Source organism: Gambusia affinis, linkage group LG05 (assembly GCF_019740435.1).
Source record: "Gambusia affinis linkage group LG05, SWU_Gaff_1.0, whole genome shotgun sequence".
NCBI lineage: Eukaryota > Metazoa > Chordata > Actinopteri > Cyprinodontiformes > Poeciliidae > Gambusia > Gambusia affinis.
Window position 1 is genome coordinate 17,129,084 of NC_057872.1, and position 25,974 is coordinate 17,155,057.

General features: G+C 37.5%; 2 protein-coding genes across 4 annotated transcripts; both read left to right on the plus strand.

The window, feature by feature from the left end:
* Positions 1–3,165: 3,165 nt before the first annotated feature.
* Positions 3,166–10,077, plus strand: LOC122830609 (extracellular matrix protein 1-like). Of its 2 annotated transcripts, XM_044116090.1 has the most exons (11): positions 3,167–3,440; positions 3,850–3,906; positions 5,290–5,358; positions 5,451–5,462; positions 5,570–5,590; positions 5,690–5,964; positions 6,332–6,537; positions 7,475–7,766; positions 7,839–8,017; positions 9,294–9,372; positions 9,508–10,077. In XM_044116090.1, the coding sequence occupies exons 1-11, from the start codon at positions 3,371–3,373 to the stop codon at positions 9,688–9,690; spliced, it is 1,443 nt and encodes a 480-aa protein (XP_043972025.1). In that variant the 5' UTR covers positions 3,167–3,370; the 3' UTR covers positions 9,691–10,077. The 2 variants fall into 2 exon arrangements, with proteins under 2 accessions (XP_043972026.1, XP_043972025.1); XM_044116091.1 differs by lacking the exon at positions 3,850–3,906 and having other exon boundaries at positions 3,166–3,440.
* Positions 10,078–11,280: 1,203 nt separating this feature from the next.
* LOC122831793 (phosphatidylinositol 4-phosphate 5-kinase type-1 alpha-like) lies at positions 11,281–25,517 on the plus strand. 2 transcript variants are annotated; one of them, XM_044118267.1, is made up of 17 exons: positions 11,287–11,362; positions 13,269–13,307; positions 14,305–14,339; positions 15,290–15,382; positions 15,581–15,711; positions 15,824–15,941; positions 16,227–16,379; positions 16,667–16,966; positions 18,284–18,519; positions 18,603–18,686; positions 18,796–18,844; positions 19,842–19,926; positions 20,015–20,185; positions 20,323–20,455; positions 20,520–20,582; positions 21,395–21,494; positions 21,582–25,517. In XM_044118267.1, exons 1-17 carry the CDS (start codon positions 11,317–11,319, stop codon positions 21,582–21,584), a joined length of 1,839 nt encoding a protein of 612 aa, XP_043974202.1. In that variant the 5' UTR covers positions 11,287–11,316; the 3' UTR covers positions 21,585–25,517. The 2 variants fall into 2 exon arrangements, with proteins under 2 accessions (XP_043974203.1, XP_043974202.1); XM_044118268.1 differs by lacking the exon at positions 13,269–13,307 and having other exon boundaries at positions 11,281–11,362.
* Positions 25,518–25,974: the final 457 nt, after the last annotated feature.

A 25,974-nucleotide genomic window follows, 5' to 3' on the forward strand; every position in this document is an offset into this window, starting at 1 on the left:
ATGGGAAGATAAGGAAACGAAGGTATGACACTATAAGTAAAATAAGACTTCACATAAGTTAGATTATATATAATACAATATTCAGTTACAGAAACCATTTAAAAAGAGTTATGCGGTGCCTCAGAGAAGAAAGACATTATACTTTTGCCTACCCTGAAAATTATTAAATAACTAAGGAGCAAAGTAAGAAAACAAAGTTGAACCAAGTAAAGTAAAAGTTCTTCTAGAGAGAAGATAAACTCGAGGACCTTAAAGTAAAACAAGATGTGTTAGGAATGCCCTCAGTTGAGAAGCGAGTTTAGAGTTTTCCCAGCTTAGTACATAAACATGCGGCAGTTTGGTGTTGAAGTCAAACAAACCACAACATAAAGTAGAAATTAATGCTTTACGTACAACAAGCTTAGTGTAATTTGGAATACAGTGTAAGGGATTTTTCACTTTTCATTTCATTTATAAACTTTCTTAAATACAGGTTCTTGGAAAGTCAAACTTCCAGAAAACTGCTGAAAAATAGAGTTCCTTAAACTCAAAACTAAAACCCCCATTAACTGGAACATCATTCCTTTTACTCTGTATTCTAGCTATTTTTTACTTTCCCACACTCTGCCACTGTGACGTAATTTTGGACATCTCCATCAAGTAAAGCACTTTGAATTTTTGTTGCTAAAATACAAATACAAATACCAAGAATCTTCCCTTGCCTAGCAGTGTGTTTTGCACAAGAGCAACATTATAAATATTTGAAAATGTTGCTATCTATCTGACCTTCAGGTGTCAAATAGATAGAGGACTTGTCCATAGCATAGTGATTATCATTTCAAGCTGTGGTATGCGGATGGAAGATTGAATTCTGAAATTGAGTAAACAGCTGCTTGAACGGTGCAAACCTGTGCAGTGAGGTTATTACAGCTTTTTAAATGTTAAGTTTTTTCCTTACTGATAGATTTGTTTTTTTATTTGAATTGTACAGGATATGAGGAAAAAGTAATGTTTTCCCTGAGGAGCTCATATTTCTGAAAAAGAGAAGGCAAATCTAAATGTCAGCTTCTAAAAATGTCCCAAACAAGTGGAGATAAAGAATACTGAGAACCTGTAGACTTTGAGCACATCCGTGTTTTAAGAGTTGTTTATTATTTTGTACCCACCGAGCTCATAAAAGGATTTCAACCGATCTGTACAGCTTCGGGACTCCCCAACTCAACACCAAGCCAGACGTTTGATCCTGATGTCTGGATTATGTTGTGGGAAGGGCAGAAAAGGAAACAGGAACCTCCTCCCACTTTGAAATCTGCCCATTAGAAAACAAAGTGTGGGACATTTGCTAAACAACTGCTGACATCTGAAAAGTTTTTCTTTGGTTTGACTTGTGTTATGTGGAGGTCGCAATAACCTTGGAGTTAAATTCAGGGCTTTAGCAATGAAGGGAAGCAAATAAATAGAAGACAGATTCATGAAACTACCACTGCCTTTAGAATTGAAGAGATTTTTAATAGCTGAAAAATAAGCATGACATGATGATTTTCACATTACTGCCTTCAAATAGCACAACATGTAAAGGGTCTGTGTATAAATGTACTGAATTACTGACAAACCTGGTAAACAGAAACAGAATCTGAACAGAAATGGGACATTTTTTTTCATACTAAAACATCAAGCAAAAAGGCTTTAATGGCAACTGGTTTATTATCTGTTTGGTGTTATAGTATTGATTATCTCCTAATATCAAAATTTTCTATAATTGTCTAGGTATAAAGATAAATGATAATGACTAATCAGGGAATTGTGGTACAACTGACAAAGAAGCAGATCAGGTAGACCAAAGAAAGGAAAGGATGAACGCAGAACATAACGGGATCTGCTAAGAAAAAAAATGTCTAAACCAAAAACTACTCTAGGGGACATTTGGAAATTGTTTTCTTTTGCGTTACATTATTGAGTTCTCTCGCAATAATGTGCTGATTTCATGAGGTTTTTTCATGTATCTTAATATCTTGTTGTGAAATATCTTAAGTTTTCTATCTTTTTCTTTAGGATAGAAATGCACCACCAACCTATAATATAAACAGAAACTTTCCAAAAGTAGGAAAGAAAGAAAAAAAATACATCCAAACTATTTGGACTATTTCCGAGTTATTATCACGGGGTAATGAGTCATCTGACAGTTTTGTTTGTGCTTTCTTTGTGTTGGTAGCCTGAATGGTTTAAAGGGCCGTTTCCATCTCAACCTTGCACAAACAGACATAAACATGCAGTGAATGAATCAATTTTCAATAAATTTTTTTGCACCAAAGAGTTAAGAATAAACACGTTTTCACTGAGGCTCTTTATATGTGTATATATTTGAAATTTTAAATTGACATTTGTGACTACATATAAAATAGACCAGCAAATATTGCAGCAAGCTCATTATGAGGGAACCCAAAAGTATTGCAAGGTAGTGCAAAAGAAAAATTTGTCCCTAGAGGGCTTGTTGCACAAAAACACAACGAGTAGTAAACAAGAAAGAACTAAGGAATTACCCATATAAACACGAGGATCATTACATCTAGTTTTTTATGGTGGCTTATGGCTTCTTCCTCTCTGAGCAACTTTTCAGCACATGTTGATGTGATCTAGATAAAGAACTAATGGCTTCACAAGGCCATTTTGGCTTTGTTGTGAAACTTACACACATTTCATATCAAACTACTTTAATCTCTTGGACAGAACTCATCTGCTTCCTGAGCATCATGATTGCCAGACATTCCCATGCAATTGTTTAAACAGATGAAGGTATCTGGAAATTGTACCCTGGGTTAGACCAGATCGACACAAAGACACAATTCTTAAAGCTTGGCTGATTTCCTTCATGATGCCACAAAAGGAAGACGTGTCTTTGATACATCCGTGCATGCCTCCGTTTAACTCAAGTGTTGTGCGTGAACCTATGAGAAGCCCACAATGATGTAGACTAGGATTTGGGATGAAGTACCTGTTGAATGCTTAATGACCAGCCTGATCAAACGTAGAACAAGAGACAGGTTCAGACATGCTTCCTTTTAACATAGAGGGTTCTCAGTTTTTAATCCAACCAAATCCTGCATCTAAAAAGATTTCTTATGAGTCATGCTGTAAAACTTCCCTCCCATCCCCAAGTTCTCCCCACTCCGCCTCTGCTGCTCCAGCTGCTACCGTGAAAACGTGTGTCGGGTTGCAGAAGGGTTGAGCTCTCAGACTGACGGACAGACAGACAGACAGACAGCGCAGCATCTTCTGTCGGACCAATTAACGGACCGGGCTGTTTCCTGGGCGGCCTCTGACCTGCCATAATAACTGGGTCAGGATATTCCTCTCCGTACAGCAGGAGACTTGAAGCGGGACGGACACGATCATGGGCTCCTCCTGGGCGTTAGTTTTTGCCGCCGCGTCGCTCTTGGTGTTGCTGAGCTCAGCCTGCAAAGGTTGGTCCGGATGTTTCCCCCCTCTTTTCTTAGAGTTGTTGTGCTTCCTGGCAGAACTCCATATTTGTTAGTCACAACAGCAGAGAGAGTCTTCATGTTGGATCAAGACATAACAAAAAAAGTACTTGTTAGACGTTATCTTTCCTCCAAACTTATGTATATTTTTAGTCTTCTGAAATGTATATATTCGGATATATATTTTTACTTATAAATTTTTGTATTTCAGCTTTTTTGTTAGAATAATGATTTTATAAAAGCCTAAATGTTCTTTTAAAAAAATGTAGACTTCTTGTGTTGGCTCTGCATTTTATTCAGTGGAGAATTACAAGCAGTCTGTTATGCAGTAATTGGCATCAAAACAGCTCATGTTACATAACGTTTTTCATTCCTTCTGTTTACCATTTTCCAGATGCTGAAACTTGTCTTCAGCGTGAGGTCACAATATCCCCTGACTTCCCCAGTCAAGGTGTGTTTCCCTTCATGACACATGGAGTGACACTGATTATTTATGTTATTTATGATTATGTTTTTTTGTTAATTTTGTTGACTGAACCAATAGTAGAGAATGGTTGTGGCTCTTTTTGGCTGTAGTCTGACATGAAGTTGATTAACCTGAGGTTTTCAGGGAATTCAGGTTGCTTTAGTAGCAAACTTTGACTCATCTGCATTGCTGAGTTTGGTGTTTTGCATTTTCTTTTTGCTAGTTCATTTAGCAATCTTTAGGAGGGTGTCTATGCCTGTCGGATGGACAAGTCCTCATGATTTTGTCGGCCAGAACGTTGAATTTCAGTTTTAAAAAGTATTTATCTTTTCCTTTTTTATCTTTTGTAATAATCTTTATTCTATGAGGAACAAAAATTAAGGTTTTCATTTGCTTTAAGACATAACCTGAAATCTTCAGAAACAAACAAATTAAGTATATTACTGTGGTGTATGGATTTATATAATCTATGAGTTTAACATTTTGAATTGAAAAATTATTTCTACACTCTGCTCATCCAGCAAGATAAAAAATAGTTCCCTAAACTGACTGACAATCCTACCAGTGGATTTGTTTATCTGTTAGAAAAATAACTCTTTGGTTAAATCTTTAGAAAGAGGGATCTGGACATAAGTTTGGACTGTTTCTCTGACTCACCCATTTATTCTTGCGGTCAATTCCTTGTCTCAACTCACGGGAGTAAACAAGACCAGCCAAGTTTGATTGACTGCAACAGTTGCAATAGGCATTAAATATGACACAAGCCAAAAAAAAAAAAAAAAGAGAATGCACTTTTGTATTTACAAGGTATTAGTCGAATGACTTAACCATCGGTCTATTAGAATTTCAGTTTGGATGTTTACAATTGTTAAATTTCTATTTTAAATTAATTGAAGAACCGGTTGATGTAAATTTAATTCAAAATATATATTGTACTTTAAATAAAAAAATAATAAAATATTTTAAAAGTTGAATAAATTTTGATAAAGATGCTGTAAATAACAAGAAAACAAGTTCTGTGGGCTCCCCATGCTGGCCTGGAGATCCTAAGCAGGGACTGTTTGGCTTACAAAAGATATTATGACAAGAATTATTTAATGGCCTAAAGAAAAATTTCGTCATCATTTCTATCATTTCAAGAAGCCATTAATGACAAGTTATGTGACTGGGGTGCTGTTTTGGGTGATCCACCTTATTTACTCATACATTTATTTTTGCCATCTGGTGTACATTTAATCTATGGAATTTAGTGGCTCTTTCGGAATGTGTTTTGTGTTTTTCACATTATGTTGTCTCTGGTCTTTTTTTTAACCAGTTAAAATGCAATGGTATATAAAAAGTCTTTTTGAAATCAAATGTGTTTTTCAGTTCTGGAGGAACCAGATTCATTCATGCTGCAGAGGGAAGTAGATTTGTCAGAGCTTCTAAATATTGGCGGTACAGTTTATCTTCTTACAGTCTTTAAAAAGCTCTTGTTTTCCTGTATAACAAAACAAATACTACAATTTTCTTCCGCTTTTTATTCACAGTGGAGAGAACAGGTAAATAACCTTTGATGTCTTAATCACATGCATCCATCCATCCTAATCATCCAGCATAACAGGGTATGCTTTTTTTTTCTTCTTGTGATCAAAACCTTCTGCATCAGATGGTAAACCAAGACCAAGAGGTATGAATTTTCTGCTTTGTCTTTGGTTTTACTCACTCACCGTGCAACACCTCCAACAACAAAACAGCTAACTGCCCGCTGTTTGTCTTTTCCTCAAAGGTCGACCTAGTTTTCGGCCCCGTTCTTTCCCTCCTGCGCAAGGTTATACTGTCCAGTTTCCCCTCGGCCGACCGACACCTGACAACATCCAGGCCATCTGTGTTCACGCCGACCATCGGCCTCGCTACCCAGACTCTTACTTTCCTCCTTCTGGTTTTAGCAAACAAAAGCGCATGGCCACAGCTGTCAATAATGCGGAGTCGTGGTTCCGCACATGCTGCAAAGGGAACCAGACATGGGGGACTGTCGGGACGCTGTGTTGTGCAACACAAGCGGTAAGTTTTTTGTAACAGCAGACTCAGCAAGTTTTTCAATCAAATGACGTGCTTTGTCTGTTGTTTTGCAATCAATGCATCTTGATGCAATTTAAAATGATGAGCATGAGCTGATGTTGAACTTTACTCCTTGAATAGATTTTTAACTTTTTGAACTTGAATTAATGTGAATATGAAAAGAAGCATAACACTTCCCTGACATTGAGGATTTTCTTTCTGCTAAAACATTTGGGTAAAATGTGCCTCTTATCTTCAAAATGTTTCCCGGGATGCTGTGCAACAAAATGTCTCCATGCTGCGAATTTTCCATTAGCATTTGCTTTTTACAGCATGTCAACATTCAGTATTTTGTCTGCACTTTCTCCAGTGGGAGCATTCAGTTGAGCTGTTCTGTGAGGACGATTCATCTGTGAAAGATCGGCTCTATGAATGCTGCAGGCAGAGAGGAATGAGCAGACTGAGCTGTTTCAATGATGACGCTCAAAATCCCAACTACAAGCCATCAGAGGAGTTACCTGTGAGGGAGGTTGGCTCTTCACAAAACTTCCACTTCAACCTAAACAACTGCCCCAGGTCTGTCAACAGGAATGCCACTCACTGTACATTTTTCACATTTTATCACCTTAAAACCACAAACTTCAGTGTGATTTTTAGTCAATTTTATTTTTATTTTTTTTTTTTAGAAACGAACATCCAAATGTGGCATACATTTGGATGCTGTTCGCCTCTGAGTCAATTCTTTCCAACATTTAAACTACAATAGTTGTAGTATCTAGAGAACTAGATTCAAAATGCAGAGGCCTGGGCACAGCGTGCTGAAACGAACACAGAACCTTTTGCGTTCATGCTAAGCAGTTCAAATTTGCTCTCTTCCTACCAGATCGCCTTGTTCCACATGCTTCTTATGGCTTTCTTTCAACAATGGCCTTTTCTCTTAGTAAATAAGTAAAGGTTAAGTAATGATTCTCCTGCTGACAGAGTCCTGCAAGTCTCTGCAGCTTCTCAAGAGTTACCATGATCCTCTTGACTGCTGAATGGAGATTTTCTGCTTCTGATTTTTATTTGTATTATTTTAACCTTGTATCATTTTTCTTCTGCTTCACTGTACATAATTGTACAGTGTAGTACAATTATGTACTACACTGTGTTGGCCTATAAAGTACATTAATGTTTGTGGTTTTAATTTGACATATTGTTTATTTAGGCCATTAGATCTAGAATACCTCATTTTGATGTGATTGCAGGAATAGAAACCAGACAGGCGGCCTGTAGGCGTAATGAAATTAAGTGTCTTAAATAAAAAAACATTCTGAAAGTTGTGCCAAATGATCAGCTCACAGCATAACGTCAGCCTCATCAAATAACAGATAACTCAAATGAGGAGTCTCTAGGAATAATATGTCATGGTAGAATGGGAAGTGAGACAAATTGCAAAACACAGTTCTCTTTTTTATTAACTTTATATAGCTTGAATGAAGAAATATTTGGATTTGTGCCACTTGTTTTGCAGGATTCAAATGAGTGAACCTAATATAAGAGCCCTACGTGGAGAAATGGCAGAACTCAACACACCTACTTCCCAAAAAATTGACATCAACTTTCCTCCTGGAAGGCCTACAACAGAGAACATTGAGTCACTGTGTGGCAACCAGAAACGCCGGCCTCTCTACACAACCAAGTGTCTGCCGCGCTCAGGCTACGAGCTGCTGGCCCATCAGGTGAAGACCATGAACCGCCTGGAAAAGAGATTCAAGATGTGCTGCAGAAAGAAGAATGGAGCGCTCAACTGTGCCGAACAGAAGGTACAAGAAGCTTTCAAAATACACTTTATGTCAACTGAATGATTTTGATGGAAATTTCTGGTTTTGTTTCAGTGGCGTGAGGAGCTTAATAGGTACTGCTCGGTTAGGAATGGTGGACAGGAGTGTTGTCAGGCAGATGATCAGTACAGTTGTTTCCAGTCAATTTCTTCAGATCCACTTTATAACACGACATCTGCTGCCGAGGAACCCACACTGAACAAGATGTGTCACACCCAGATTATCAACAACAGGTGGGACTGCAGTACATTCTGGGGGGTTTCTGTTTTTTTTTCTGTATTTATTCCACTATTGCAGAAAATCAATATTGATGAATCTTAAATATTTAAAGCTTGACAAAAAGTAAAATAATTTTAGTGATTTACTTTCTAAAACTGAAGGTCATAGAGGTTTTATGATTGACCTATTTCAAGCGTAAATTTTAATTTCCAGAGGCATAGTTTAAAAACTTCAAAATTGTGTTTCTCAAAAGATTTAAGTTTTTTATGAAACTAATAAAAAGATGTGTCATACAGAAATGTTCTGCTATGGCCTCCGAAGTCATGATAAAGATCGCAAATTTACCAGGTGTCTACCAGAGAGTCATTCACACCGTCCACAAGGACACAAGAAACACAAGCAGTAAAAAAGCTGCTTGTTCACAGAGTGCTGTATCTAAGTATATTAATAGAAAGTTGAGTGGAAGGAAACAGCTTGGTAGAAAAAAGATGCACCAGCAACAAGAGTTGCCAAGGATTGAGAGAATTGTAAAGCAAAATTTATTAAAGAGTTTAGGGAAAATTCACAACTGGAGTCAGGCCTTTGAGAGCGACCACAAAAGATGGACTACAACCATTGGATTCCTTGAGTTTAAGCTAGTTCAGCACCAGAGACAACGTCAGTATTGTCTAACCTGGTCCAAGGGGCTAAAATCCAAAGTCCTCTTTTCAGGTAGAAGTAAATTTTATTACCTGTTTCATTTAATTTGGAATTTAAAGTGAGTAACTTTGAAAGAACGAAGGGAAGGCGCAAAATACAAGGTCAAGTGTGAAGGTTTCTCTGTCAGTGAGGATTTACAGTCTTGTCATGTACTGGGTGTTAGCCCAGTTTGTTTTTATCAACCCCAAGGTCAGCACAGCTGCCTACAGGAAATTGTAGAGATTTTCATGCTTCCCTCCTCTGACAAGCTTTATAAAGATGCTGATTTTATTTTCCTTCAGGACTTGCCACCTGTCCTTACTACCATAAGTACCAAAACCCGCTTACATGGCTGCTTTACCCCTTGATTAGTCAGAAAACTGACCTGAGCTTAAAATCATAGAGAATGTATAGTATGATCTGAATGCAGAAGATCATACACTCATATTTATTTCTTTTGATGAAAAAAAGAAATAAATATGAATGTATTGAATGACAAATAAATAAATTAATTTGCTAAGATAAATCAACTTCTCAATTATTTTTTTTTAGCTGTACTTGTATAAGCAGTAAGAATTTGGTGATATCAATAACAACGTGACCTGTGTGCAGATTTCCTGTCGGTTTTCAACTGAAGACTCGATGCTGCCCCCTGCCGGAGCAAGACAGAAGCAGTTGTTTTGAGCTAAATGTAAGTTTAAAGGACCTAATCTAAAGGAATTAGTTAAAAAACTATTCACACTAAAACGTTTTCTTGTGTTAATTAATAATCTATACCTGAATTTCTTATACTTTCCATATGGACTTTTTCTCTCAATCAAATCAGCTTGCAGAAATATCCCAGAGTCTGTGTTCATCAAACAAGTCTGGCTCTCCTGCTGTTCGCCGCTGCTGCAAGACGACTTCGCGTGAAGAGATTCCACAGTGCCTCAGCAAAAATGTCATGAAAGCCATCACCAAAGTGACTAAGAAGGGCCAAAAGAAGAAGAAGATATGCCCCATCCCTTAAATGCATTCAACACTGGCAGGGAAGTACCCATTTCTGGAAATTGTAAGCTTGCTCCAGAGGTGGTTTACAGTCACTGAGCACAAACAAATACTGAAGGGATATTAAAAATGTAGATCACTTTGTTGCTACATCTACTGCTGGTGTAAAATTATCATCACATGAAAAGCTTTGCTACAAGAACAAATAAAACTGAATGATTTTTAATACATAGTTTCTAATCAGACTCTCGTCTCTGTTGCTGAAACACTGATTACTCTTTGTTGCTGCTCTATGCATATTTGAATTTATTCAACTTAGATGTTTTGGTGAAACCTTAAAAAGATGTTACAAACTGAATTTTATGTGGATTTTTATCTGACAGTTTAATAAAAACACATTTGAATCTTATTTGGGTTTGTTGTGAGTGACTTGACATTTTAAATCCTGGATTGTGTGAGTGACATAAAGTGCTTATGAGAAGTTTGCATACATTCCTCATTGTAGTAGTTAGGAATTATTGATATTTTTAACATCTTGTACTAAAAATACTGAAAAAGAAAAAATTGGGTTCACAAAGATTAAATTTCTTTTGGATTTTCTCTAATCCACACAAGATCCAAATAATACATACGGACCTAAATATGTCTGTATGTGTATAAATATGTGTGTACAGCCAATAATTTAACAAAAAATGTCCCTTAGCAAACTATGCGTTGGCTATAGGCTTTTTGATGCCATCAACATGGTCTAGGTATAATTGTTTTTGCATATCTGACCAATGGTCAGAAACTGACTCATTTTGATGCTGCCCCACATCACAGTTGATGCTGTGTTCTTGAAAGTTTAACTAGAAGGGACTGACCTATTTGCATTTACAGTCCTAAATGCAGTTCGTCCTAAAATTTCTACTTTAGGAAGAATTTTTTCTTTTTCTTCCTAAAGTAAATACTTTAGAAACATTTCCAGCACTTATTGTCTTTTATCACTTTCATTCTATGTAGTATCACAGTGATAGTTATAGAGTGTAACAACAGCTGGGAGGACGAGTCTACTAACTTCTTTGCAGCAGTCACTGAAGTAGCTCTACAGCTTCTTGCTCAGGGTACTAAAACTGGATCGTATTAAACTTCTGGAGTCATTGATATTATTTGTTGTGTTATTATCCCACCTTGAAAGGAGAACATTTGAATAAAAATGTGACATTGACTTACAATGATAGTGTTAAAATTTCTTATCTGCACTGTAGAAAGTTGGTAGGACTCTGAATTAGAAACTAAAGTACTGTACATATTATTAAGTATTGAACATTGTGGTCATACATAATATTAATATATTGATCCTTTATATTATATTTTACAGTTGTGAAATTTTTATATATTTATGTAATATGTTCTGATCTAGTAATTATACAATTTGAATATAGTAATACATTATTATTAGTATTATTAGCAATAGTATTAATAAAATAACTTTATCAAAGCTCTGGAGGTTACTACAATTGAACTAAATATTCTTTCTTTATAAAATATTTTTTCTTGGGTTTAAATGCAGCAAAATAAAAATATATTTCACGTCTGTCCGCTGGGGGCGCCGGTGTGCAGGGATCAGAATTCAACCGTAGCTGCAGTTTGTGATGGTCCAGGCGTAATGGCGACTGCTGAAACAGCAGACTCGGGATCAACAGTCCCGACAGGTAACGTGTCAATTTATCTTCCTCCTTTGTTATCTGAAAACTGAGATGTAAGCAGGAAGAGGGAGCGTTATGTGATTATGAAAATAATTCCACATGGTAGTTATGGCTTTTTGAGTTAGCATGTAGCCAGTTAGCATGGGAGATTTCATCAGAACAAATGAACGGAGTGATAGCTAGCTTAGTTAGCTGCGTAGGTAATTAACATGAGCGAAGCGTGTTTTTTTGTATTCACTATATCCTTCCATTGTTTCAAACCCGCTTTTTTCTGCATACAAAGACGCAGTATGTTTTTGATAATAAAAATAAATATCTAGGACCATTTTCACTAAGCCGGTGGTGACGTTTACCTTATAAGGGTAATGAAGCATCCTCGGCAAAAGGATAAACTCAATAATAAAGCTACTTATAAATCATAGTTTCTTCGTAACTTAAATATTCACATTAACGCCTCATGTTCCTCACTGGTTTTCGATCTGTGGTAAAGGAAAAATCCGCTCTACATTTGTCACATCCTGCCTCCGGGTCCGTTATTTTCCTCTGAGGTTTCACAGTTGACATGGTGTATCATCTAATGGATATCGATTATTATTGATTTCCTACAATCCTTTAACTAGCAACACATGCTTTCACCATTATTACATGTAATCACTCCCTTTTTTTTGTTCAGCTGTTTCAACTTTAATCCTGGATCACTGATTTCAGCACAAGTAGCTTTGACAACAAAGTTTAAATTAAATAAATAAGGAATAAGTAATCGGTATGTTTTCTCTAAGTTGTAACTAAAATGTTTTAAACTGTAGCCCGCATCAGATTATGATGGTTTATTCTCCCTATCATGAGAAGTTAGACTTCCTGAGTCCCAGTTAGTTATTTTCCCTGCGTGTTGTGGAGTCACTCTGAACTGGTATCCACCCAGTTTGAATCTGTGATTAAAAATAGTGTCTTAAAAACACTCCATGTGGCTCCTGCATGGCTTGGTCCCAAACACTGTTCAAAAACAAGATGCATCAAACTGTCAGGCACTCAGTTTCATAACCTTGAGTGACAGTAACATAATGTAGTTTCTCTTCCAGTACTCACTGACCTTGTTTCCTATTTTGGGCCAAGAAACATTACATTTACAGGCTCCTCATTGGCTGGAAAGGACATTAAAAGCATGTCCTATATTATTCTTTAGCTGCAGGGTTCTTGTGATCAATGCTGGCAGAGACTTTAGTAGATGAAGAGGAACAGATGGTTTGTCTTTTGCCCTTAGGCTTGCCACTGATGAGCAGAATCCATTGTTAAGCAGTTGGGTTAGTTTAATTTCTTTCTCAAATCAGTTCTTCTTTGTGTATTATTAATGAATTTCACTTCGGCATTTGAGCAAAGCAGTAAAACTAGCTATGTATACACATTACCAAAAATATAACAAGACCTCTTTGCAAATAAATGGTAAATGGCCTGTACTTGTATAGTGCGTTATCATATACACACACAGTAGTAAGCTACTACAATGTAGCCACAGCTGCCCAGAACAGAGGCAGTCTGACTGCCATGCTGGTGGTGGTGCCACTGGGCCCTTGGAGCACCACCAGCAGGCAAGACGGGTGAAGTGTCTTGCCCAAGGACACAACAACAAAGGCGGATGGTGAGGCAATCGAACCACCTACCCACTGATTGCGGGACGAACTCTAACCACATTTACCACCTTCACTGCTGTTCTACAAGAAATCTAGTTGTTTTCAGCAGGCGCACATCATTTTGCCCCTTCACACTTATGCAGTTTTGGTCATTTCACTGTTTTGAGCGGTTGCTTACTCCTATACTTTTCAAACCCAAAGTGTTTTATTTTTAAATATAATCAGTATTGCCTTCCTACTCACAAGAACGAGCCAGTTTAGGCTGACTGTGTCCTGCTTCACAGATATAAGGACTCAATTCTGGAGGAGAGCTCTGCAGCGAGGTACCGGCATGGGTGTGATTCAGTGATTCTCTGTGTGTTTGAGCAGAAGATGCATTGGTACTGGTGATGCAGTGTGTTTTACATAATAATGGGGAATGTGGGCAGACTGATGCTCATTGTTTCCCGCCGGATTGCAGTGTGTCCTTGATAACCGAGACAAGGAGCATGATATTCTGTGATTTGTCTTGTTTTGCTGAAATATGCATCGGATAGAACACATTTTTGATAATTTTTCTAGCTTTGAGTGTCTGATTTTTTCAGTCATCATTGTTTTTGTATACATTTTGACCAGCGTCTGTGTAGCTTTGGAGTAGATGTTGCCATTGGTTACAGGTTACAGGGGATTGAACAGTGGGCGATGGAGTAAGTTTGCGAAACAAGTTTATGTAAGGACAAAGTTGTATGACCTCACAAACATTAGTGCTGGAATTTCACTTCTGATATCTAGTTAAAGTATAAGTTAAAGTGTCTAAATACAGTTCTTCACTAGTTGTTGGGCATAACATACAGCTTGTTTGTACTTATAGCATACAGCTCTTACACTTCTTTTATTGACTAGGTGGCTTTATTTGGGGAATTTTTAAGAATTTGAAATATATTTGCCATTATGGAGTTCCTCTAAGTGATGAAAGCCAGTTTTGCAGGACTCTAAAGGTAGGCAGCAGCCATTTCTCTGAAGTCATAGTGATGCTGACACACATCCTCCGGGAGCAGATGAATGTGGAGCAGTCATCACAGGGGAGAAGTAGCTCCAATTCACATAGATCTGACGTATCAGATGGAGCAGTCAGTAACTGTGGCCGCATTTAGGTCTGGACTCGTCATTACCCAAATAGTCATCAGCCGTCACTGGAAATAGCCCTCCTAATTAATGAGCAGAGGGTCTTGTATTCGGACGTTAATGGATTCTTTAATGACAAAAGCTTTTAAGCTGAGTTTGTTTTTAGTCGTTCCAGAGATTGCATGTCATAAACAAACTTTTTTTTGTATTTTTTAGGGGCCAGCAGCATTCGGAAAATGGCCCCTGCAGAGGTAAGGATTCCAGAACTTGTTTAGTAGTCATGAGAAATTGACATTTTTAAGGCATTGCAGTGGGAAGTGGGTTTTTTCTTCTTTTTATTTCAGAATTTCTTATTTTACAGCATTACCACATTATTTGTTACCAAAAACGCTTGTGATTACACATATGTAGATGAGTTATGTTGATTTGTCAAAAAGACAAATTAAAAGACATGCAATAGGTTTTAGTCTTTTCTACATAAAATGACTTTGTAAGAAAATATATGTACTGCACAGGAGAGTAAATAAACAGTCCTGTCTATATCAGTTCCTGACATAAATTTAAAATTTAATCATTACAATTTAATCCTGCAGGATGCTGCTGCCTCTCAGGTCTGCTGTTTGGTTTAAGACGACTTCTGAACATCTGTCATGTGTCACCCAAACACAGACTTAGTGAAAGTTAGACAACCTGGAGAAATATCTGATTGTTTTCACATGACGCTAAAAAGTGTTTAATAAACTTCTGCAGATATTTACCTGGATTGTTAGACAATCTCGTCAAGACTCAAATGGAACTCAAAGTAGAGTTAAACAAAATAAAGCCTGCTTTTGTGATGCAACAGAGACTTTAAACTTCTGACACCAAAATTTTATTGGTGTTGAAATAGAGACAAAAGATGTGTTATATAGCTGTAGTCTTTTATTAGAGCCACAGCATTGCTTTTGTAAACCACATTTATGCTTAATGGCTCCAAAAGGCGGTGTGACTGTTTTAATGGTGACCTGTTATAACTATTAATGATACTGTGTCAGACAAATAAAGTCTTTATTTGGTTATTTAGCTAATGGCTTCGCAGGTCTTTGTGGATTTGTAAATTATGTTTAATAAGTCTGTCCTGAAGTTTACACCCCTTAACATCTATATGTTTACACAGACATTTCACTGAGACAGATTCTTTTTTCTTTCTCTTGCTGTACAGTTGCCTGGTTCTTCAAGCACAACTCAAAGTATGAAGAAGACCATCGGGCACCGGGGTGTTGAGACCACCACCGGAGAGACCACGTACAAAAAGGTTCATTCAATTCTGTCTATTGCCACCTGCAACATTGAGCAAGAATAGAAAAGAAAAACCCTTTGTGTAATTCCATAAATATATTAGATATTTATATTTGTGACTGGAAACTCAAGTCTTATTTAAAAATAAGACTTGAGAGGGGTGAAATATTGTTTGTTCCATTGCTAACTGTGTTTTCCTTTCTGACCTCTTTAGACCACGTCATCTGCCCTAAAGGGAGCAATCCAATTGGGCATTGCTCACACAGTTGGCAGCCTAAGCCAAAAGGCAGAACGAGATGTTCTCATGCAGGACTTTGTGGTGGTTGAAAGCATTTTCTTTCCCAGGTTGGTGAAAAATTTTAAGCAAAATATCTAGGAAAAAATGTCTTTTTTTTTGGTTTTCTTATCATTTAAATTGAATCTAATGTCATCTCTCCGTATCTCGTTTGTTTTCCAGTGAAGGGAGTAACCTGACACCCGCTCATCACTACAGCGACTTCCGCTTTAAGACCTACGCTCCTATTGCTTTCCGATACTTCAGAGAAATGTTTGGCATTCGGCCAGATGACTACCTGGTCAGTACTGGAACAAAGCTCATCCTGCCGTTTTCACAGCTACAGCTTTTCTTAAGCCTTCAGCGATTCTTCAATGGTGTTTAGCTTTTAGTTTGAAAGTACTTTTAGCTAAATCTAAATTCTATCTTAATTATTATATAAATTGAATTAATCATTTACATTTTTTTTTACTTATTCCAAAACTGGCAGTATGAGGAAGAAACAGTTTTTATCTCTGTTACAATTGTTTGGCGTAGATTTAAAGTGTTTTTCAGATAATGACAGACATTTTCATTTGTGTTAAAGTATTCCTTGTGTAATGAGCCACTAATCGAGTTGTCAAACCCGGGAGCCAGTGGATCCATCTTCTATGTTTCTAGTGACGATGAGTTTATCATCAAGACAGTTCAACACAAAGAGGCAGAATTTCTTCAGAAGCTCTTACCAGGTTATTTCATGGTGAGTCTTTACAGTGTTTACAGGATAGTAGATTATTATTATTATTGTATTAACTATTACTGTTTCGAGGAATGCAGTTTGTCCAGTTGTTTTTAATTTTGGGTACAGTTGCCTCTTCTGGTACTCGCTGCCCCTGCGGCAATCTGAACAATTTGCTAGAAAATTACTTACTACCCTTGGTCCTTTTAATGTGTTCATATACGAAGGGGAAAACATCTTATTTGGTATATTTGGGTTGTACATGGTGTAAAAAGATTAAAGGTATTTTTTTTTTAAATCTTTTCCAGAATATAAACCAAAACAAGCGCACCCTGCTGCCTAAATTCTATGGACTGTACTGCGTTCAGGCCGGGGGGAAGAATATCCGCATTGTTGTAATGAATAACCTTCTTCCCCGGATCATTCCCATGCACCTAAAATACGACTTGAAGGGCTCCACCTATAAGAGACGAGCTTCTCCTAAGGAAAGAGAAAAAGCTGTTCCTACTTACAAAGACCTGGATTTTATCCAGGACATGCCTGACGGTTTGCTGCTGGAAGCTGACAACTACAATGCCTTATGCAAGACTATTCAGAGGGACTGCTTGGTGAGTCTCACAGAGACACTTGTTTTTGTTGACTGATTATTATTCAAGGATCGTGCTCTGAAGAATACTGACCGAGCTCACATATTGACAGCAGAATACATTATTATTACACAGACAGAGACTTCATTGCCAACATAGTTCTTTTATACCGTGGTGAACCAAAGATTTATGTTGGGAAATAATTGGGTTAATGTGCTGAGTGAGTTTTTCCAACAATTCTCTTTGAATGCCAGTGTGGAAAATTGAGCATGAATTACTGGAGTTGCTTGTTTTGTAGTGATTTCATTAGATGGCTCTTTTTCCATTGCTTTTCTTTGTTTCCCTAGTTTTGTTCTGTTTCTTGTTCTTTTTTGGACAACTTTATATATATAAAAAAAAGAACCCTGACTGGCCAGCAAGGCATGTCCCGTTCCAATCTCAGCTAGTTGGGGTATTTATTAACATTTTTGACTGATTTGGACAAGAGTCATTGTTTGAATGAAACTAAGATTCTAAGTTTTCCAGATACTCGTATTCAGTAATTTTGTTTCAAGCGTAGGATTTTCGCAGTTTACCTAGACTTTGTGCAGTGAACCTCTTTCTATTCAGAATTTGATGAATTTTCTGTGGAACGTGACTCCCATGATAGTCATAAAAACTCTACATATTCATGATTTCTTTTCTATAGTTTATATCTTATATATTCTGAAGAAAATACTGCTTGGGAAGCTGAAATAACAGCGCAGTGCTTGATGTGCTCTTGGTTGGTGTTTGTAAAGCAGCAAACAGCTGGGGGTCCACTGTATTCCTCGATACCTAGTTTTTTAAATGGTCAGGATTTATTTAGACTTTTGAGCCATTTAAATGAAGCTGGTTCAACCAGACATAATTTTTATCTTGGGGACCTTTAAAAAAGAACTTAGAACATGAACACAAGTTTTATTTTCTGTGCGGTAGAGCAGCTAAGATGTCAGACATATCCATTATAGTGACTTTAATACCTTTAGCTTTGATTTAAGTAAGTGGTTTATCCATTTTACGTGCTTCTAACGATGTCCTATTTTTCCTTTCTAGTACTCTGAAAGACAATATCTAAAGTTATTTTATTTTATAACCAGACAGGGAAGTTTCTGCCCTGCATAGCTTCAACAGTGTTTGAACAGAACTTAGTTTTATATGTAAGTTATATTACAGCATATTTGAAGCTGGTTAGGAACAGATGCATTACCAGTCATCAGCTCATCAATTTGCAACTGTTGTTTAAGTGCTTTTCTCCTCTCTTGGGGAATTTTCTTTACTGAGTACAGCTAATTCATTCTGTTGGTTCATTTCTTGCAGCTTCTGCAGAGTTTCAAGATCATGGACTACAGTTTGTTGATGGGCATCCACAACATGGAACAAGCAAGTCGAGAGCGTGAGCGCAGCGGAGGTAATTCTGGGGACAGCGTGGCCCTGGAAGGTCCAGTGACTCCTGATCAGCGTCGACCACAAGCCCAGAAGAGTTTGTACTGTACCGCCATGGAGTCCATCCAGGGCGAAGCTCGAGGAAAAGGAGCTCTGGATTCAGAAGACCAGTAAGTGTAGCTACCAGCAGATCTCAGCTTTTGTGCTAAAATGTGGAGCTATGAAATGTATTGTTCTGATCTTGACTTAACAGTGTGGGAGGAATTCCGGCTCGCAATGTGAAAGGAGAGAGGTTACTCATTTACATTGGCATTATTGACATTCTCCAGTCCTACAGGTAGGTGTTGAATTCTTTTTAAATGACTAAATTATTTGTTCTTAAGAACAAGAATGCATTTAATTTCTTTAAAAGCTCTCACCAGTTTTATTATGGTAATGTTATTCAGGTTTATTAAGAAGTTGGAACACTCCTGGAAAGCACTGGTCCACGATGGGGTAAGAACCTCAATGTGATGAACTGCAATTAAACTACCTGCTTGCTGATGGTAAAAGCTTCAGTATTTTTATGAATCACTTCAAGATGTGTTTACCAATGATTTAATTTAGTAAAAGAAACACAATGAAAAACTAACCCCTTGCAATCAGGAGCTGCGCCGCAGTACTCTAGGATCCTGTCTTTAACACTAATTCTAATCTACAACCCTTTGCCACAGATTAAAGGGGCGCTTTATCACTAGGGAATTAATTGTTGAAAATATTAATTTGTTTAAATCTAAGATTTATCAAAAGTTCATTGATTTCTCAGGAACCTAACATATGAGACTTTAACTGACCTGGTTGTACTACATAATGTTTATCCGAGAGAGGAAAGCTGATGGAACAATTCAAAGAAACCTGAACCTCTTTTGACCGGTCAGCTTTCAACAGCAAATGAGCCGCAATAGAAGAAGAAGACAGAGCTTTACTGTAATAGAAAATCAGACTGCTCACTCTCAGAATCAACTGGATCACTATTGGTGTGCAGTTTCCCCCAATCGCCTGATGGAAAAACTGTTGGCACAAGCAGCTGTTTGACTGTAAGGCTGTTGGTTTTGGCCCAGTTGGTTAGATGCTTTACTGGTTACTCACTTGGGATTTGGACCCACGGAATCAACGGCAAGAATCTTTCTTTAGGCAAGTCACTAAAAGACCGAGACATTCAAAGAGTGGACAGTTGAACAATATCTTACAGGAACATGACACAAAATTTTGATATATGTATTGGCCTTACAGCCTTGGGCCGTAACAGTATTAAAACATACAATGCTAATACAAATCTTTATCACAACTGAATCTTGCTTGGGGATCAAGCCTGGCTCCAGTCTGGTTGAATTTGACTAGACCTAAAAATATCCTGCGAAGTCATTTTGAAGAGCTTTGGAAAAAAAACAGGTATAACAGAATGGTCAAATTTGATGTGTTCATTTGCTTTATGGGTTACGTCTCATTTCAGGACACTGTTTCAGTTCACAGACCTGGTTTCTATGCGGAACGTTTCCAGCAGTTTATGTGCAACACAGTTTTCAAGAAAATTCCACGTAAGGATCTTTGTGTTTAACTAAACCTAAGTTTGGCTGTTGCTTTGTTTATATTGATTCGTAATCTTGTGGCCAATCGCTCCTTCAGTGAAGCCGTCACCTTCTAAGAAGAGTCGTGGTGGAGGTCAGGGTGGGCTTAGACGAGCCCCCACCTTGGTGGGTCCCACTCCACTCTCCCACACAGCAGGACAGTCTGCTGGTGACTCCAGACTAGTCTATCACAGCCATTTTAAAAGCACAGAGTCAGAGGCTGAGACCGGTAAGACCTCAGTGTTGTTATCACAGTTGCTCTATCTTCTCTCCTGTATCTACCTACTCACTTTCATTTATACCCGTTTCTGCACCCATTACACTGGCTTTGGAAATTGGAGTGTTTGTTCTTTCTTTGGTTGTTAGGTGTTCAGTCAGACAAACCAGATCTGGTACCTAGGACTCCTCCGCCAGCAGACAATCCAGCTGATGCTGAGGCCAATCTATCCACCTCATCTCTAGGCAGCACTGGAGGAGGCTCTGCCTCTCCTCCGCTACGGTAGAACCTTTTCTCTATCGTTGCTCTTTCAGCTGCTTCTGGTCTGAGTGACATTTCTCCGCAGGTCCGTTGGAGTAGAAGTACACAAATCAGCAAACACAGATCATGACCAGGGAACCTCCGACAGGTATACACTCAAAGACTTAACTGCCATTGTTTGTTTATTTTGTGAAAGCAAACAGATTTTCCATCGAAGATTAGGGACAAAGTATGCCAAAGGTTGGAAGTGATTACATATATGTGATATGAAACTTTTAAATCCATGTAATACCTCACCCTGTGTAACCATGGCAGCAAATCAAAGTCTCTTAGACTTTGATTTCAATTTAAAATTAAAATGTAATTTTAAATTGAACCAAACCAAATTAACCTGTGACTCAACTGAACATCAGAGTGCCATCACAGTATCCTAAAAAATTCCTCTTGTGTCATGTTACATTGGTTCTACTGGGGAAGAGGGATTACTGGTGAAAACTTTCTATAAATTCATCAATTTAAGAGTTTATAAGAGCCAACACATTTATGCTGCTGGAGATTTTAAGCAGCACATTTCTTAACATGGGATTGTTTTTCCCTTATTGAATAAATATTCAAATAAAGAATATCTATTTTTTAGTGAAAGATTATGCTCCTCCGACAATAATAATAGTTTAAGTAGCATTTTGTTTAATGTTGTTTGTTGTAGTCGCTGTAGTAATCATCTAGCAAAAGGTTTTATGTCCATCCATCACAAGTGGTTTAATTTTCCAGCTGCTTATAGCAGGTTGTGTATCCACCTCCATCTCATTTCTACATAGCCTGCAGAAAGGAAAGTTGAGCAGTTTGTGCCGGCAAACTGTCTCTTGAAGGGTTAATACTAAGTGCTTTGCTTTGCTTTTCACTTGCCTGTGTGAGTCATTTCATTTCACCTCATTATTAATTGCATTCTCTCTGTTCCAGTTTGGGGGCGGAAGGGGCCGCTGATAATTCAACCAACCTGTCTGGAAATGAAGAGGTAGTTTCTCTCTCCGACATCATCCCAGAGACTAACATCTGTTTTGTAAGTCTAAACTGGTGTCTTTCCACGTTTTTCTTAAAGCAGTGATAGTTTACGAAGAGGTTACTAACAGCAGTTTATATGTCACAGTGAAGAAGAACAGAAAAAAGAAAAAAAAAAACAAACCTGGCCACATCTATGAAGATGAGGCACTTCTGGATGCGACGAGGCGGTTGGAAGTAAGACCAACATGAATGAAAGTCATCTGTCCAAGACACCCCTCCTTAGCTCCTGTGTTATTTAGTCAACCTTCAGTATAGACTTGAGCCGCTCCGTGAACAACAAGGAGAGCCGTAATGTAAAGAAGTGGACGGCTTCAGGCTTCACAGGCTGTGTATTCACGTTTGAACACACAGCCTGGACAGCTGTTTGTCCACAGCTGTCCCAGAGAAAAGCTTTGGTCCCTTGTTTATTGTAATGAAGCAAGTCCTCCTTTCTGTTGTAGACAAAAGAGATGTGATTGTGCAGATAATCCAGCAGAAGCACACTGAGCTCAGAGCACTTGAAGGGCAAACCTCTGTGGATGGAGGGAGCAAATATGTGACATCACATCCTCTGTACCTCTGATCAGTAAAGACACTCTGAACAGACAATGTAGTTAATAGAAACCATTCAATCAACACTTGCTGCTTGACTCCACAATCACATATGCATTTCTTCCCTATTGTTATCTGTGTACAGTATTTGTATGGAATCGGAGTAAGAGGCTGGAGCGGGTCCTGTCGAACCAAACCTGAGGACATAAGTTTAGTTTCATGGGTTAAATTATTCTTGTAGAAGCCTCAGTGGTACTATCAAGACATTTTCCATTGATGAATGTATTTTTACGTTCTTCTGAAGTAGAATCAGTCTTGCCACATTTTTAGCAACCGAAAAATCCTCCCAGTTCTCATGTGGCCACTAGGGATGCACCGATTGTAGTTTTCTGGCTGGTCACCGATCTTTAAAAAGTCTGATCTCCCGATTCAAAATACCAAATTTTTTTTTCTTAAAAGTTGCTAAATATAGCAACAAAGTTCTTAAGTTAGTAACGGTGGGTGGTTAATGTTAACCTTGCCTGTGCAAACCAGACCTAATGGGCGGGTCTGACAGTCAGTCCTCTCTCACAGCAGAGCAAAATGGGAAAGTGGTTGATTTTCAAACCTTTGTGGAGATCAATAAGATTGGTGGATAAGATGGGTTTCTCATATAAACATTGGTAATAAAATTACAGGTTATGTATTGTTGCGCCCCTAGTGGCCAGATATGCTGAAGTAGGAAGGACTACAGTGCAAAGTGTTTGCATCCTGGCTGGATAGTAGATGCTGGTAAATTAATGATTTTATATATAGAGAATTGTAGTCATTTTAAGTTATTTTCTACCTGTCATGTCTGTGCCTTGTGTGTTTTTCTTTGACGTTTTTATGTATAGCTGATGTTGTTGAAGGTTAGTGATGTAGTTGCACACAGAACCTGCCTTATCACTACTGTTGATGTTCATCAAACTGCCATTTGTATGTCCTAACTAACCAGTCAGTTGTGAGGGTTTACAAGAGTTTCAGATTTTAATGCAAACACTAGTTGCCAGTGGGGTTGATTTTTGTTTCTCCTGACTTCAAACAGGAGTCTTTTCTGCTGGTTACAGAAATGACAGTGAGTCTTAGACCAATATTCCTAACCGTGAGTTGATGGGAAGAGTTTTAGAAATGAGGTTCTGCTAAAAGGTTGCAAGCAGTAAATAACTTACCTGCAGTAGATAACTGTCTTGGCATCTTTATTTAGTATAAATCCAGATTAGTTGGTCGTAGAGGTTGAAGCTAAGTGCTTGTCTGAGAGGATCCAAGAGCAAAGAGGATTTCTTAAAAGGTCTTAAAACAAGTACAATCTAAAAAATATCAATAAAGACTCATCTAGACTTTGAGATTTTTCTTTATATAGCAGAATTTGTTGGGTGTGAATTTGTAGAGGAAGCGTGCCGCAGCAATTTTAATTAGTTGTATGTTTTTCATGTCATATTATGGTAGCTCATTCACAGCTTATAGTTTCTATTAAGTTTAAACTGTAATAAAGTTTTATTAACTCGATCACAGTTTGTTATTGTCAGCAGGGGATGATGAGGAAGTAACTCATTTAGCTTAAGTAATTCTTAAAATCCCCTTAGCTGTATTGAGACTGAATCAAAAGGTTGGCATTTATTAACAACAAAATTTTTTCACAATTACTCCATTACGTCAATGTTTTAATGACTTTGTATGTGATATAAAATGTACTCAATTTATTGCTGAAAATCATGCTTTTTTTGTTTGTTTTGTTTTTGGTTTTTTTTGGGGGGGGTTGTTCAGCTTCTGAGCAAAATGTCGGTGAGCAACAGCCAGGATAAAATAGAAAGTACCAGGAAGTCTGAGGGAAAATCTTCTGGGTTTCAATCAAAACATCTATGTGAATGCTACTTTAATAATATTCATTTATGTTACATGAAATCAGACACTAAATCACCTTTGCTGCTTGTAACCTTTAAAAGAACCTGATTCAAAAATCCTAAAGATTAATGTATTTTAAAAGCCTCGGTGTTGATACACACAAATTTGGTTTCCTTTATTGTTTAGAACAGTGACGTTTATTCATGTTTAGAACATGAATAAAGCTAATTATTCATGTTAGTTTTCAGAAGGGACGTCTGTTGCTGAAATTAGATTTACTACTTAGTGACTGTAGCAAAACTTGCCATCATCTCATTTCCTGTTATTGTCTGAAGCATGTGCTCTATGCAGGCAAGAGGGAGCAGGAGAAACTAATCAAGAGAAGCAAAATGGCCGCGTTCATACATGCAGAGTTGAGGGTATAGGTGTAAGTCTTTTGTATTCATGGCACCAAAGAGAGAAGCAGAGCGGACACATGAAGAGTGCGCCTGAGTTGAAGAATGTGTGATCCACTCCTACTTGGGTTTCTGTGTTTTTTACATGATAACACAGAGGTAACCTGTGTTTTAAGGGTTTATAATGAAACTGGATGTTTGTTTTCCTCCTGAACCATTTCATTTCTGAAATGCTGAATCTATTGTGAATCCAGTAGATTTTTTTTAAACTGTTTTTCTTCATCATACAGTTGAATTTATAGTCTTGAGACATTTCAAATGATAATTCCACATTCCTGTAAAACTTCTATATTCTACAGCTGTGGTAGCGCTTTAGGACCTGCTATTTCCCACCATTGTGTTCCGTGGATGATGTGCTTCAAGTATTTATGCTGAAATGTTAAATATTAACCATTTGAAACACATCTATTTAGTTGCATTGGCTGAGAGTCAGACAGCCACCAAAATAATACTCCAAATATCTGATTCTGATTTGAGAAGAAGTTCGTAATGTGTTTTCCACAACTTTAATATGTTGTGTTTTGTTTGTTGGGGGTTTTTTTTAAATGTTTTTTATCCTCTTTCTTAAAATATGTGGTTGTTGGGTTCGGGATGAAGACCAAGTCTGAGATTTTCTACCACACTATGGCACAATAGAAACATCCTTTGGTGCTCTGAGGATGCAGGCAGGTGAAGACACTACAAAGTTGAAGTAATACAATACAAACTGCAATCTGCCACCTCTCAGCCCTGTGGGGTTTATTTATTTATGCAATCGATTGTTGTAGGTTGAGATGATGAAAGGTTATTTGCTGTTGATGATTGTAAACTGACTGACGGATGTCTGAAACTTTATAGCTTTTAATGCCTATAAAGGGAGACTATTTGACAATTTCACATTTTATATTTCATGTTTAGATTGTGATACAATATTCTCTCCATGTTTCTGGCTCTTCCATTGTTTTTCTACATGAATGTTTCAAATGGCTTACGAGCCAGTGTTGCTGGTTGTCCTATATGCTTCAATTACTATATTTTTATGGTGTATAAATGTGCATATGTACATATAAGTCACGGAAATGCCTTCTCATACAACATGAACTGCCTGTTCTCCTGCCATCTTTCAGTTACAGTATGTGGTGGTGATGTTTTTATGTCTGATTTGAAGGATTAAACATATTTTCTAAATCTGTCGTTGGCTTAAATTGTGTTATTAATTTTAATAGGAAATAATTTTACAGCCCATCTTGTTTTAAGATTACGATGGAATGTAGATGATCGTGTGTCTGACTTTGTTACATAACTTCAGCTTCCTCCTCCTCCACAAAACTGTTCTCTGTGATAACAAACTCCTGGGCTCTCCAGCTGTCCGTCTGAAATCTGGAAACTGCAAAGATGAGCAGAAAAAAAAAGAAGAAAAACAACATTTTACCCAAAGAACATTATTTAAGCTAATTTTCATGAGCAAACTTCCAGTTTGTCTTAAATGCAACTGACATTTAAAATTAAAATTCCAGTGTTTTAAATTTATGATATTAGCATAAGCACTCAGGTGGTGGTTTTTGCTACAGAAAAGCTACATGCAATAAACAGAAGGTGTAGTTTACTTTTGTAGAAATATTATGCATTAGTCAACTTCTTAGCCTCAAT